This window comes from Lontra canadensis, unplaced genomic scaffold, assembly GCF_010015895.1.
Source record: "Lontra canadensis isolate GAN:19392208 unplaced genomic scaffold, GSC_riverotter_1.0 scaffold145, whole genome shotgun sequence".
NCBI classification, from domain to species: Eukaryota; Metazoa; Chordata; class Mammalia; order Carnivora; family Mustelidae; genus Lontra; species Lontra canadensis.
The window spans coordinates 1,084,541-1,098,598 of NW_022631139.1; the positions used below are offsets into that span (position 1 = coordinate 1,084,541).

Here is a 14,058-nt window from a genome sequence, read left to right on the forward strand (position 1 = left end):
AACATAACTTAAAACCTTTATACTAATTTCTAGACATGAAGAGGGGACCCCAAGCCTCAGTTCTGTAAGACAATGATGGATTTGAAACAAAGCAAAGCCTCAAGTTGCTGTGAAACTTCTAGAGGCTTAAGATACCAAATGAGAATTGGTAAAATTCCTAGAAAGCAACACAGACACCAGAAGCTGTATACAAATTGGTTGTTTGGAAATCATACCATTAGTAACGATGCTATTAGTATGATTACAACCTTGGTTTAGCTCATAAGCAAAAATAATTCATAATGGTATTGAACATTATTATTTGATCTGGACTAATGTTATGGGGAAGAATCTTGGGCAGTGTCAGAAAGATGTAGAGTTGGGGAGATTTCTTCTCATGTTTTGGACCCAGAACCAAAATTGGTAAATATATTCACATATAAAATGTTTTACAGATGTGTTCCCTGGACTCAAACACCTGGAAAATCTACCTAAATTTACTCCATTCCCAAAAGTAGTGCCCTATGCCCTAAATAAACCCACCAGCTCTCTAGGCCACTTGAGTGGCTTATCTAAGCTAGAATTTAGAAATAAAACAATTCATTTGAACAATTGTTCCATGATTTACAGCTGTTTGAAACTAGGGAAAATGGATTTAAACCATTGAGAATTAGTATTTAAAAAGAAGGGTCTGGTAAACAAATATTGATAACTGGAATTCTAGCTTAAAAGATAATAAGGGAGCTTGGAACATTTTAGACAGGATCAGGTGTGTTATTTTGGGTTTTGTATGGTCCTTCAAGCTGTCCTCCTCCGAACTCAGCAACTCTAAGATACTTTTGCTTTTCACAGTATCTTCCTGAACTTTTGACCTACTGTTTCTTGGAAGCTCCAGATTGTCATTTCTCTTCCTACTTGCCTCAGTGACTTTCATAAGTATATTAGCACAGAGAGCAATCCAGGGAAAGTTGTTGCTATCTGTGCATACACAAATAATTTGTAAATTATGTGTTTGCAAATCAGGAGTTGTATGCACAATTAAATCTTGACTTGGCAATATTCCAACCTAGTAACATCATCAGACAAGCATTGTTCCATTTAAAAATGGTACATCATTAAAAATGATCCCTAATAAGCATTTTTTTCATTTTTTAGTAATCGCATGTTAAGTGCTTGTTGTATGCCAAAAAGAAACAAAACAGCAATTTCCAAAGGGACCTGGACCTAACTCCATGCAGCCTGATGATGTATAACACCTCCATCTCTCCCTACAACCCGTTGCTTGGATACGCTATCATCTTCTGAGTAATAATTTTAATCTACTGAAATATTCCTAATCATAAAAGAAAACTCCAGCAGATTTTACTAAACTAAGCTTTGAACAAAACAAACAAACAAACAAACAAACCAAAAGGAAGAAAGAAATTGATAAACACAAGACTCCAAAGTAGTTTTCTCTCAACTACAGAAACCAGAAATCAGTTTATATACCAACTCTGTATGGGTTAAATATACCTTCAGAAGGAATTATTTGGCCCTTGCAGTATTGATCATCAACAGGTTTTATTCTTTTTCCTTCAAATCTTTGAATTTGAAATATATAACTTATCTTTAAACAAATTAGAAGCCATGGTAATCCAGGGTTCCAACACTCTTCTTCCACCGTAGTGTCTACTTGTCCTCAGAGACTATCAGAAACTGAGAACTAATGTCAGGTCAGTCTTCGCCCTCATGCTGTTGTTTTTCCTTTAATAGTTTTATAATGAAATTAATTTCTGTATCTGTATCTTAAAAATATTTGGTCTGCAATTTAGCCCAGTTTACTCAACTAGGATAACTGTCTGATTTGAGTTTGTGACCCTGCCTCTGAACATTGTGATTGATCCTTGTCCTACTATGTGAATACTTTTCATGAAAGTGTTTTTATGTCTGTATCTGTTTATATCTATAGATACGGATATCGATATAGATGTCTATGTGGATATATATATATATATATATGTGTGTATAGAGAAAGAGAGAGAGTATTGTATATATGTACAGATACATATAGATCCATATACAGGATGAGAGAGGGAAAGAGAGGAAGGGGGAAAGAAGAAAGAAAGAAAAGAAAGAAGAAAGAAAGAAAAAGAAAGAAAGAAAGAAAGAAAAGAAGAGAGGAAATGAGAAAGGGAGGATATATATGTAATATGTGTAAATATGTATTTATTCTTTTTTGAAATTTAATTTTTTTAAGTGTTCCAAAACTCATTGTTTATGCACCACACCCAGTGCTCCGTGTAATACGTGCCCTCCTTAATACCCACTGCCAGGCTCACACAACCCCACCCCCAAAACCCTTAGTTTGTTTCTCAGAGTCCACAGTCTCTCATGGTTTTTCTCCCCCTCCAATTTCCCCCATCTCACTTCTCCTCTCCATCTCCCGATGTCCTCCATGTTATCCCTTATGCTCCACAAGTAAACAAAACCATATGATAATTGACTCTCTCTGCTTGACTTATTTCACTCAGCATAATCTCCTTCAATCCCATCCATGTTGATGCTAAAGTTGGGTATTCATCCTTTCTGATGGAGGAATAATATGCCATCATATATACGGACCATATAGTCTTTATGCATTCATCAGTTGAAGGGTATCTTGGTTCTTTCCGCAGTTTGGCAACTGTGGCCATTGCTGCTATGAATATTGGGATACATATGATCCTTCTTTTCACTACATCAGTAACTTTGGGGTAAATACCCAGTAGTGCATTTATTCTTGAAGACATTTCCATGTAAGCTTCTGACACCCTCTGCAAACTATCTTGTCTTTCAGATGGAACACCATTTACCTGGTGGATTGGGCGGTCCAATGAAAGGCACCCTTACTGGGGGGGTGCCCCGCCTGGGGTTCAACAGTGTGAATGTGGCCTGGATGAAAGTTGCCTGGACATTCAACACTTCTGCAACTGTGATGCTGACAAGGATGAATGGTAATGGGGATTATGATCTTTCTGCAGTTGTGGGGGAAGCACTTTAATTGATGCACAAAATTTCCCCCAAGTGAAAAAGACATGTTGAGAAATTCAATATAAACTAGGTCTCCCTGTTTGTGATTGTTTTTAACTTTGAGAATTGCCAGGTGAAGTACTTAGGACTATCACTGAGGTTTGTAACATAAAACACATTGTCACATCATCACCTCCTTATAGTCTGAACATTCCATTTTGTACAACAGAATGAAATATAATACTAAGCTTTGTGACTTATCCAATGTTTCTATAATGTGTCGACTATATGTTCTGGGAGAGAGTGTGGGAGATAAGGATGTGCAATTATACAGACCATATCTTCATTCTCCCATTTTCCCAATGATGTTTCAGTCACCAGCCTACCTAATCATGGAATAGAAATATAGCAAAGAAAATGTATATTTATTGAGCATCTACTTAATCACAAAAAAACATTTATTAATTCCTTATAATTTTCCCACCTTTGCATCTTAAGATTGAGAAATACAGTTTATAGAGAAGTTAAATAATTTTCCCAAGGTTGTACACATGTATTAAGTGACAGATCCAGAATTTGAACTCAGTTATGGCAGGGACCAGGTCATTCTTGTTCTCCCATATCATGTTGCTTTTGTAAAATGAGGCTTAGTTTTTGGTTCTCAAATCCATAACATCTACTTTGCATTTGTCCTCCAGGTGAACTGTCTGTTTTTTACTGTATTATGAAAATAGGCACAGAACATTTCCAAACCTGCTTTTGTTTTCACTAAATTTAAGGCATTCTTCAGTTTTTGTTTTGTAATTTTGCTTGCTTCATGAAATTCTGCTCAATTATAATTAAAAAATCCTATGTCAAGTTGCTCTCAACCCACTTGATTTCCTTTTAACTACTTCTTCTTCACTGTTTAAATTGATAACAGCAGGGACTGTTTTGAATGAAGTTTAAGGTAGAGTCAAACTCTCAGTTCAATCTGAAAAGAGCAAACACTTGCCTCCCTTGTGTTCTGCTAAATGCGCCACCTCTTCAGAATGCTGTAGGGCTTCTTGGGCCCTGAGACAAGATACCTGGATGCTTTCTTCTAACCTGAAAATCTTCATATGGGTAAAATCAAACAAAGTTGACTAGACTTAGTTTGGACTTCTCCATTCCTCGGACCCCCACTTTACCCTGCAGTGCCTTCTCTCATAACATCATGGAGGAGTGCAATCAAATATAACTCATATTTTGAATGGAGACCATGTCTTTTTAAATATTATATTCCTCAAAATCTATTCCTTTTACAGTAGAAACTCAGTGGCAGTTAGCTGAATACATGAATTTAGAAAACTTTTAAGGAGGAAGGGTGATCACAAAATGTCTCCTGCAAGCTTGAGAGATGTGTGTGGAGAAGTTAAATGATTTTGGTGCTGGGAAAACATATTCAAAATGATCTGCAACCAGTAGCTTAGATTAACTGATTTTGTGAATTCATTAAATCCCCTTCTCTATGCTTGATAACAGAAATGTATATACGTATAGACCTGAATGGAAACAACTTTATTTCATTATGTATAATCAGGGAAGTTGATATGGGGCAGTAGAATATAAAGGGAAGGGGAAGTGTTTCTCCTAATTATCTTCACTCCCTTTTGGCTGAATTCTTGATTTTTGCTCACTGTTTTATTTCCTGTGGTGTGGCCCTTTCCATACTGAACACTGCCTCAGTGCCTTTCTTTCCTAGGGAACAACCCACCAGAGCTAGCCTTAATTTACTGAGCAATTAGGGGCAGTGAAGGAAAATGACATCACATTACTTAAAAGTGGAAAATAAGCCACCACTCTGATGAGCTTCCACATGGTCTCCTCTGAGACTTCCCACTGGCCATCTCTTTTACTCAGATTCCAGCCTCTTCCTCCATTGAACTACTCACTATCTTACTAAGCTCTGACCCCTTTATATGTTGACTTAACTTCATCATCTAGGCTGTACTCAGAGGAGTGTTTCAAAACGTCCTTTCTGTCAACTCTGGTGCTATCATACCTCTATCAACATAGAGGTCATTGCGTATTTCATAACCCTTTCTAGTTCCTTTACAGTCAGGGGGAAAAGCTCTATTATTTTCTACTTTCTGTGGCAAGTGACCTCTATTAGGGGTAGCAACATTTAATTTTAGATATAAATGTTGTTCAACAATCCACATAACTAGGATCAAGAGAAATGATCTGAACTTCCTTTTGTAAAGATTCCTACTTCACTGTGACTCGAATAACATGTTGAACATCTCAGGGCAAAAGTCAGATGAGGTCAGGAAGTTCCTTGTGTCATTCTTATGAAGGAGCAGAGGCTGAGATTTAACTCTTCTGGTGCACTCATTTGTATCAGGACAGTCACAGGTTGGTATACATGAATCTGAAAAATACTTTGTTATAGGATCAACTGTACTTACCATTCCATCTGATATTTACTCATATATCATCTGCTTACTGCATGCATGGTCTTTGCCAGTCAAGCAGTCTTTGGTGCAGAGATGGTCAAGGGCATTACAATTTCTGCCTTTGAGGAACTCACAGAACAGTGAGAAAGAAAAAAAAAATTAGTTAGCAATAAATGTACTGTGTAATGAATTTGGTAATAAAGATGAGTATAGATATGCCCAGAGCTATGGTGGATATGGACTGGGATATGTGGCAGTTAGGTTTCGAAGGACCAGAAAATGTTAGTGTAGTACAGTTAGGTGGAACCTCCATATGCTCAGACAGGGAAATGTGAAATATAGAAATCGCTACTTCCCCAGAACAATCTGTTATGATTATTGCCCCATCGTCATGTGGGGAATTTACAGGAGAGGAAGACAGGAAAGAAGACCAAATCCAGATCAAGAAGCTCCTTGTATGTGAACTAATAGTGAGATCCCTTTGTCTGTGACAAGACTGTGAACACAGAATATCCTTTCCACCAGGACACCTGGCAGAGTCTTGTGGAAATGCATTCATTACCTATCTATTTAAGTCTATTATTTACTGTAGAAGGGAAAAGTACAGAAGCTTACACAGTTGTGAAATAGTCTTTTTCCTCTTTTATTCTCCCAAGTACACTCTTAGCTTGCACGTGGTCAAATGGGCATTCCACACATTTCAAGTTTGTGTTTCAGTTGAGCATGCCCCTGCTAATATCTCTGCTATTTCTATGTGCTCCTCAGAAAACTCAAATATATTTACCTTGTACAATTCCCTCAAGTCTCTGCTCTTGATAATTTTTTGTTATTATTATGTTATGATAGTCACCATATAGTACATCATTAGTTTCTGATGTAGTGTCCCAAGATTTATTGTTTGTGTATAACACCCAGTGCTCCATACAATACATGCCCTCTTTAATACCCACCACGAGGCTCACCTAACCCCCCCCTCCCCTCCAAAACCCTCAGTTTGTTTCTCAGAGTCCACAGTCTCTCATGGTTTTTCTCCCCCTCTGATTTCCCCTCCTTCATTTCCCCCTTCCTTCTCCTAATGTCCCCCATGCAGTTCCTTATGTTCTACAAATAAGTGAAACCATATGCTCTTGGTAAAATTGATCAGAAAACTGATTTGGGCTAGTAGAGCATCTAGGAGATAGTAGTTTGATATATTACAACTCCTAAGTAGTATTGTCCCTAAAAAATATCACCTATCATATACCAAAGTGTTCTTGGCATTTTATGTACTACACCTCATAGCATCATCCCACCACCCATCTCTTTTCCCCAGAAAAGGAAACTGAGGATCTGGCATGGTAAGTGGCTTAGTTAAGGTCATGTGACTAAGGGGGCAGAGTAGGATTCTGCTGAATCCCAGGATGTTCTTGGTGACTCCATGAAAGGAGCCACGGAGTTGAGATTCTGAGTTATGACAGTGGGTGAGGATGCCAGAGAGACCTCTCCCAGGGCTTCTCCAATCACATCATGGTAGCCCCTGGGTTTCTTTGTGCTGAATCAGGCTGCTCAGGGGAAGCTTAGCCATCCTCTCAGCCTCTGGCAATTGACAATAGTTTATTCTGTTTTAATCAACCTCTGTAACTGAATAAATTTGTGCTATATATTTCAATAAGACCAAGTAAATGAGGAAAATGATTATGGGGTGGGTGAGAGGGAAAGTGAGTCAGCTCAGAAGATGGAGGTGGATGGAGGGGAAAGAAGAACTTGATGAACACAAGAAGTGTGACTTCTTAGAGTAAAGGAAGCATCAGGTAGGCCTTGGAAATCAAGTATACTACTGAGCTGACATCTTCAGAGGGTTCGGATCCAGCCAAATAACTAAACAGTAAGAAAAAGAAAATAAAATGAGAAAACTTGAAATGAGTAACAGTTTTACAGTCAGTGATTGTTTGCAAAGGAACTTGTCTTCAATCTGATGGTTCAATGTAAGAAATCCTGCCAGTTGGGTGTTTTCTGATCCCATTACTTCAGACTGATAGACTTTGGAGAATAGAAAAGGACACTGGGGATAGCTCCAGGCTAGAGACAGACAGTATAGGATGTGGGGTTCTGTAGGGTGGGAAACTGTCATCTATGTAGACAGATCCAAAGGCTGGTTCTGGCAGCAAGTTGGAGGAGGCTGGGAGATCTTTCAAAGTGTGCCTCTTTCTGGTGGCCTGTGGTCCTAATGAGGACTTCTTTCAGCCAGACAACCAATCAGAACAGAGACAAAGCTCTACTGTTTAACAGTGAAACATCTTTTAAAATTTAGTCATAAGGAAGTGAAGATATTTTTGATTTTCAGTAACTTTGTTCTTTGTCGCTTGTTCCTTAATACACCCTTATATAAAGTAATATGGTACAAGATTGGAAGAAAAAATGATGTAAGCTTTAAATTCTGGTCATCTGGTCATCCAAAAAAGGGAAGCTATTATTCTGTTTCTTAAAAAAATGTAGGCTATTTTTAGGGTTTTTTTTTTTTTTTGGATATGGAATCCTGAAACTTCAAACTACTCTTTAGCCATTGATTCTACCTCTCTACCACAGAGAAATTATTTGATAAATGGTGTCACATCCATGAATGAACAATTGAATGACTTCTATTGGACATATTTTTACTTTTCATAGGTCAGGCTATGGTCATTCCAGGATTAACTGATCTTTATTTCATTGTTAGCTCTTATCCATCTTTTATAACCACTCAAGAAACATTTACCCAAAGTTTAGCCTAAACTTCCCACTGCGCATTCATTTTCCTTCTGACTATCAAAGCATAGTTGGAAATGGCCCCTCTGCTCCAAAAGTTATCTTTTTTTTTTTTTTCAAGATTTATTTATTATTTATTTTGAGAGTGAGAGCACAAGCAGGGGGAAGGGCAAAGGGAGAAAATCTCAAGCAGACTCCCCACTGAGCATGCTCCGATGAGATGTAGTGCTTAATTACACAACCCTGAGATCATGACCTGAGCCAAAATCAAGAGTCAGACACTTCACCAACTGAGACACACATATGACCCCTCCCCAAGGCTATCTTTTTATACATTTGCCTTCAACTTTTCTCTTTGGTAAACACATGTCTTATCCCTGACCTTCATGAAGAGCCTTCATGCCATTCACATGAGATTTATTGAGACAGTTGCCCTTAGGAGGAAGATGCTGGATACATCCAAGGGGTTTAGAGTTTGCTCACATAGGCTGTTCTTTGATTTCTTAGATCTTTCTTCAGATTTCGATTCCTGAGGTTCCCAGACTTGCTGCAGTGAGGGTGCTTCATCCTTGTTAGTGTCCTAAGATAGGGCAGGAATCCTCAATCCTGAAACAAAGGAAAGGATCACCTCAGAACATACTAAGGATCTGCATTTTTATTTATTTAGTTAGTTAGTTATTTAGTTAGTGAGTTAGTTAGTTAGTTATAACCTCTGCTGGTTGAATTTTATTATTCATGAATCTGCTTATGAGCAGTTCCAAGGCCTATTAAGTTTTGGAAGTGCTTTTGTTCCTAGCAGGCCTTAATTATGAAAGCTTTATCTAGGTTTTAACCTTTCAGTGAATTTCCACATGCATCTAGCAATATAATCAGGACCTGAACCTTGTGTTAGAGAGAAGTATGCATGCCACATGGCAGGTCCTTCATGTACTAACTGCTGAGAGAATGAATGAGATAATGAATACATGGTGTTTCCTTTCTCCAGATCCTCTCTCCCTGGCCAAATATCTCCATCACTTGCTAGTTATAATCTGCTGTTTCATTTGTTACATTTCCACTTAAAATGTATGTACTGGGCCAACTTGGTTTTGGCTTGTTTACACTAAGTATCCCATGACTAGATACTGGACTGTTTTTAGACAGAATGTTTTGTGGTGTATCATATTGGAGATAATTGAAGGTATTGCATTACAAGCAAAAAAGAAACAATACAAAAGTGGGGAAAAACTTATATCAGAGATTGATTATTCAAAACCAATATATCACATCATTATTTTATAGAATTCTAGATGGAGTAAAATAGTATTTTACCAAAAACAACATTTAGGATTTTTTAAAATTGTTTGTTTGTTTCAATTCAGTGATGAGACCATCCTAACATTAATTGGGAAAATACTCAACATAAGGAATTTAAGACTTGTGGGTTCTAGAAAACAAAACATAGCTATAAAATGCTCATTTTACTACTTCTAAGAAACAAAGATGTAGACAGAGACTTTTATCACATTAGTTCTCTGTCAAGCTTTACAAATATACTATGTCTAAATTGTCTGTGGAATCAAATTACTTGGGTAGTTATAAAATTTTGAATATCAGAAATAGAACTTGAAGTCAATATCAAGATTAAGAGTTTTCTAATGATGAACATGTTTTCATGTGTCTGTTAGCCATCTGTATGTCTTTTTTGGAGAAGTGTTTGTTCATGTCTTCTGCCCATTTCTTGACTGGGTTATTTGTTTTTTTGAGTGTTTGGTAAGTTCTTTATAGATCTTGGATACTAGCCCTTTACCTATAATGTCATTTGCAAATATCATTTCTCATTCTGTGGGTTGCCTCTGAGTTTTATTGACTGTTTCCTTTGCTGTTCAGAAGCTTTTTATCTTGATGAAGTCCCAAAAGTTCATTTTCATTTTTGTTTCCCTTGCCTTTAGAGACTCATATGTGGAACAAAAGGAACAGTGCAGAGGAACACAGGGGAAGGGTGGGGAAAATGAATGGGAAGGAATCAGAGTGGAAGACAAACCATGAGAGACTCTGGACTCTGGGAAACAAACTGAGGGTTACAGAAAGAAGGGGGCTAAGGGGATGTTGTAACCAGGTAATGAGTATTAAGGAGGGCACATATCATGATGAACACTGAGCATTATACATAACTAATGAATTGTTGAACACTATATCAAAACTAATGATGTACTATATGTTAGCTAATTAAACATAATGATAAAAAAAGATTAAGAATTTCCATTTACATAGTACATTTTATATAACATTTTGATTTATACTATTATTGTGTAACAACATATTATAATTATAGTTAAAAATGCAGTGAGTCTTTGGCTTCTATTTTAATTTGCCTACTTATCACTAAGTGTATGGCATTACTCACCTAACAGTAGCTCTTACTCAGATCCAAATTACATGGGCTGCTTACTTCTTTTATCTACTCTGCATGTTTGCTCACAGTTTTCAGTTCTGATTCACCCAATTTAGGTTTCTATATTTAACAAAGCATAAGATGAGTATTTCTCTTGCTTTTTTTAACTTTAAGAGTTTATTTTAATAAAATAAATATATTCTATTATATCCTTACTATAAAAATTTAAATATTTCAGAAATATTTAAGTAAAAAAGTAGAGTCTCCTTCCTAACCACTGGTTGGAATCTTTACTTGTACCCCATATGTAAAATTTGACACCTAGAGATAATAGATGGGCATGTAGGGCATTTCTACATATAAATGTCTTCCTATGCATATGCTACATTTACTAAATGTGAGATAATATTAAACATAATATCCTGCAACTTACTTTTTGCACAAAAATATGTCTTGGAGAGCTTTTATGTGGCCTCATTAAATAAGCATGAAAATAAGTACATACTGTCCATTTTAATGGCTGCAAAGTATCCATAGTATGATTGTATTGCAAATTATTTTACCATTCCTTTATGATAAGCATTTTCCTTGTAAATGATTTTTTCACTATTAGAAAAAAAAATGTATCAATGAACATTTTTGAGTCTTGATTTATACCCTTTCCACTTTGGAAATTATTTCTATTGCATAGAACCCCAGCTTAAAATTATTAAATTATCCATTTTTCTGTTTTGCTAGATGTGGCCAAATTGCTGAAGGGACTTAAGGTATTACATAGACCACAAAGGGATCAGTTCAGAACTGGATGCTCGGACTCTGTGGGGGAAATGATCATCTCTGCCTGAGGAGGAATGTGCAGTACTCACTAGGGTTAAAACAGGGCCACACAGGACGACGTCAGTTATAACCTCTTTCTTCTCAGAACTTGCTGGAACCCTTAGGCAAGTGCAAACAGCTTGGATGGACCCCAGGTATCATTTCTGCCATTACTGGCATGACTTCTGAGGTCTGGGGGATACTCTTGGCTAACTACAGATAGATCCTAGAATTTCTGCACTTCATTTTCAAAGTGTAGATTCTTCTTCATTAAGGATAAGAAGGAGGAAGAGAAGAGTAAGAGGTGAGGGAAGGAGGAAGAGAGGAAATAGTTCTATCGCCTTTGCAAATCTGCCTTATGGATTTTCAGAGAAAATATCATGAACTAATATGCATAATACACTTAGAATGCTCACAATTGTAGCTACTTCTTCTGGCAATAGTCTTATTTTCTGGATGTAAAATGTAATTTATCTCTAAGTAACATTTTATTATGTAATGAGATGATCAAATCCTGGATGTGTCATTACTAACTATACAGTCTACATCATTTAGCCTCTCTGGGCTTCAAGTTCCTATTTTATTTAAAAAAAAAAAAAGAAGAAGAAGAAAGAAAATAAGGAAAAAGAATATCTTTGGAGAGTTGGGAAATACTGGCTGAGTTAGCAGTAATTTGTGTGCTGAGCAGATGTGCCATGAATTTGGTTCTCAAAGATTTGTTAGTCATCATGTTTATTATTTCCCCTATTTTTAAAGAAGCTTAAATAAAAGGTAAGAGACAAAATTGATTTATAGAAGTTAAACAGATCTAAGAAAAAATACATCTATGTCATAAAATAAATAGAATTAAATAGCAGACAGAACAATCAAAGGTATTATTCAGCTGTCAAACTCTAGGTGAAATGAGGAAAGAAAAAGGAAGGTCCCTCTTCCCAAAACAGAGCTACTCTCTGAAAATTCACTCGTGAAACTCGCCATGTAATGGATGGGTCTGCCCACAATAGAAATAAACCAAGAGAGTGCTTGTAAATGTGTAACTGAAGAGTTTGTGGGCTCCCAGAACTCCTGTCAAGGTGACCCACATGTAATCTCAGGGAATGCAGGGCTGGAAAATGATTGCAAATTAGTAAACTGAAACCTAGTCAATTGAATTGTATCTTGCCTGTGTGAATGGAATGGGGATGGTCAGTCCAAGACTTGCAAAGGCAGCTCAAGGACTCAGGGGCACAGCTGTTATTCAAGCACTACCTGGAGAAGATGTAGACTGCCTGTGGGAAGGAGCAGCAACCCTATGCAAGAGAGCCACTCTCTGTAGGAGTGAGACCAGGAGACCAGAGGAGCACCATGGTTAAAGCAAAGGCATGCTGTTCAAATCCTGACCCTTCCACTTGTAAATGATGCACGCTGGGAAGGTTAGTCACTTCTATAAAATTCCATTTCCTCTCCTGCATAAGACAGGTGCTGATAACAATATTGTCACAGGGATGTTCTGGGGATTAAATGAGATCATGTGTAAAAAACTATTTTTATGCTCACATGGCCATGGAAAGGCAAGAGGCAGCTCCCACGCTCACATTCAGTGATAGGAGGCATTCAGTGATAGGAGGAATTCAGCTGAGCTGCAGAGCCAGAAGTAGCTTCTAAGAATAGCAGCCCTAAACTCAAGGAATACCTGTAACCCCTGCATCATTTTTCTTTCTTTCTCTCTCTCTCTCTCTCTTTTTTTTTTTTTAGAAAGAATTGTCTGTAAAAGACAACTGTGGTTTTAATAAGCATTTTACTGTCCAGTCTACTATGTTAAACATGGAATTTGGACGACACCTGGAACAGACAGAGACCTCTTATCATAACAAGGCTTTAAACAGTAGAGTATGAATCATGGTCACATTTAAACAATAGAGTATGAAACTGAGAGTCTAATGGTGGAGAAGCAGACTAGGAAGACATTAGTGAGATTGGCAGGAGAAAGCCAGTGTAGGTAGCCATCTCCAAGGACCAGGCAGCTGGACCTGAACCTCCAAGACCTGGAGCTCCCTCAAAATAGAAGTGAGGCCAGGAGGGTGAGGATAAGGATGGAATGGCATATAGCAGGTGAGCTTGGTGGATGTGGTGGATCACGAATGAGGGAGGAGCAAGGAAAAGAGGAAGGGAAGACGTGTGTATATATGGTCTCAGCCCCTGAGAGCAGGGGGCCTCATCCTTCACAAAACTGAGTAACACATGCAAGCAGGGGAGCAGATCCCTGGAGCAGCAACAAGTGGAAGGGGTTGGGGCATTATTCCTTAGAGGTGACTGTTGATGTCCAAGGGAGGGGGTCAGTCAGTAACGGTATTCATTGTGTGTGTAACAGGGAGGAAGGCAACACTGTGAAAAGATACCACAGAGTGGAATGAGTTAGGTGCTGACCTATTCCACGGAAATTAGCAATTCAGTGAGAGGAGTTGCCTTGGCATGAAAGGAGAGAAGACTGATTGTGGGAGCTGAGGAGGCAAGGGAGAGGAGGAGTGGAAGGTAAGAGGGAGAGTGCAGACAGTTCTGATAAGAACTTTTCTGGCCCTATTGGATGCTACTTTCATTCATATCCAGAGCAGGTTAATCAAATCATGCCTCCAAAAATCTTCATCTGTGGTAGCATTTTTTAAATTAACTTTATACTCATAAAATCTTGAGGGTCATGGTAATTTCTTAATAATAAAGTAACATTAGGTGGCCTTTGGCTGTATTCACATACCAAGGCCTGATTTTGTTTTCCTCACA

General features: G+C 37.7%; 1 protein-coding gene across 3 annotated transcripts in view; it reads left to right on the top strand.

Moving 5' to 3' along the window:
* CNTNAP5 (contactin associated protein family member 5) overlaps window positions 1–14,058 on the top strand; it is an 809,884-nt gene that overhangs the window by 652,701 nt on the left and 143,125 nt on the right. For all 3 annotated transcript variants that reach the window (XM_032843937.1, XM_032843939.1, XM_032843938.1), the window contains exon 14: window positions 2,798–2,954. In XM_032843937.1, coding sequence (XP_032699828.1) covers window positions 2,798–2,954 — 157 coding nt within the window. The remainder of the gene's footprint in view (window positions 1–2,797; window positions 2,955–14,058) is intronic.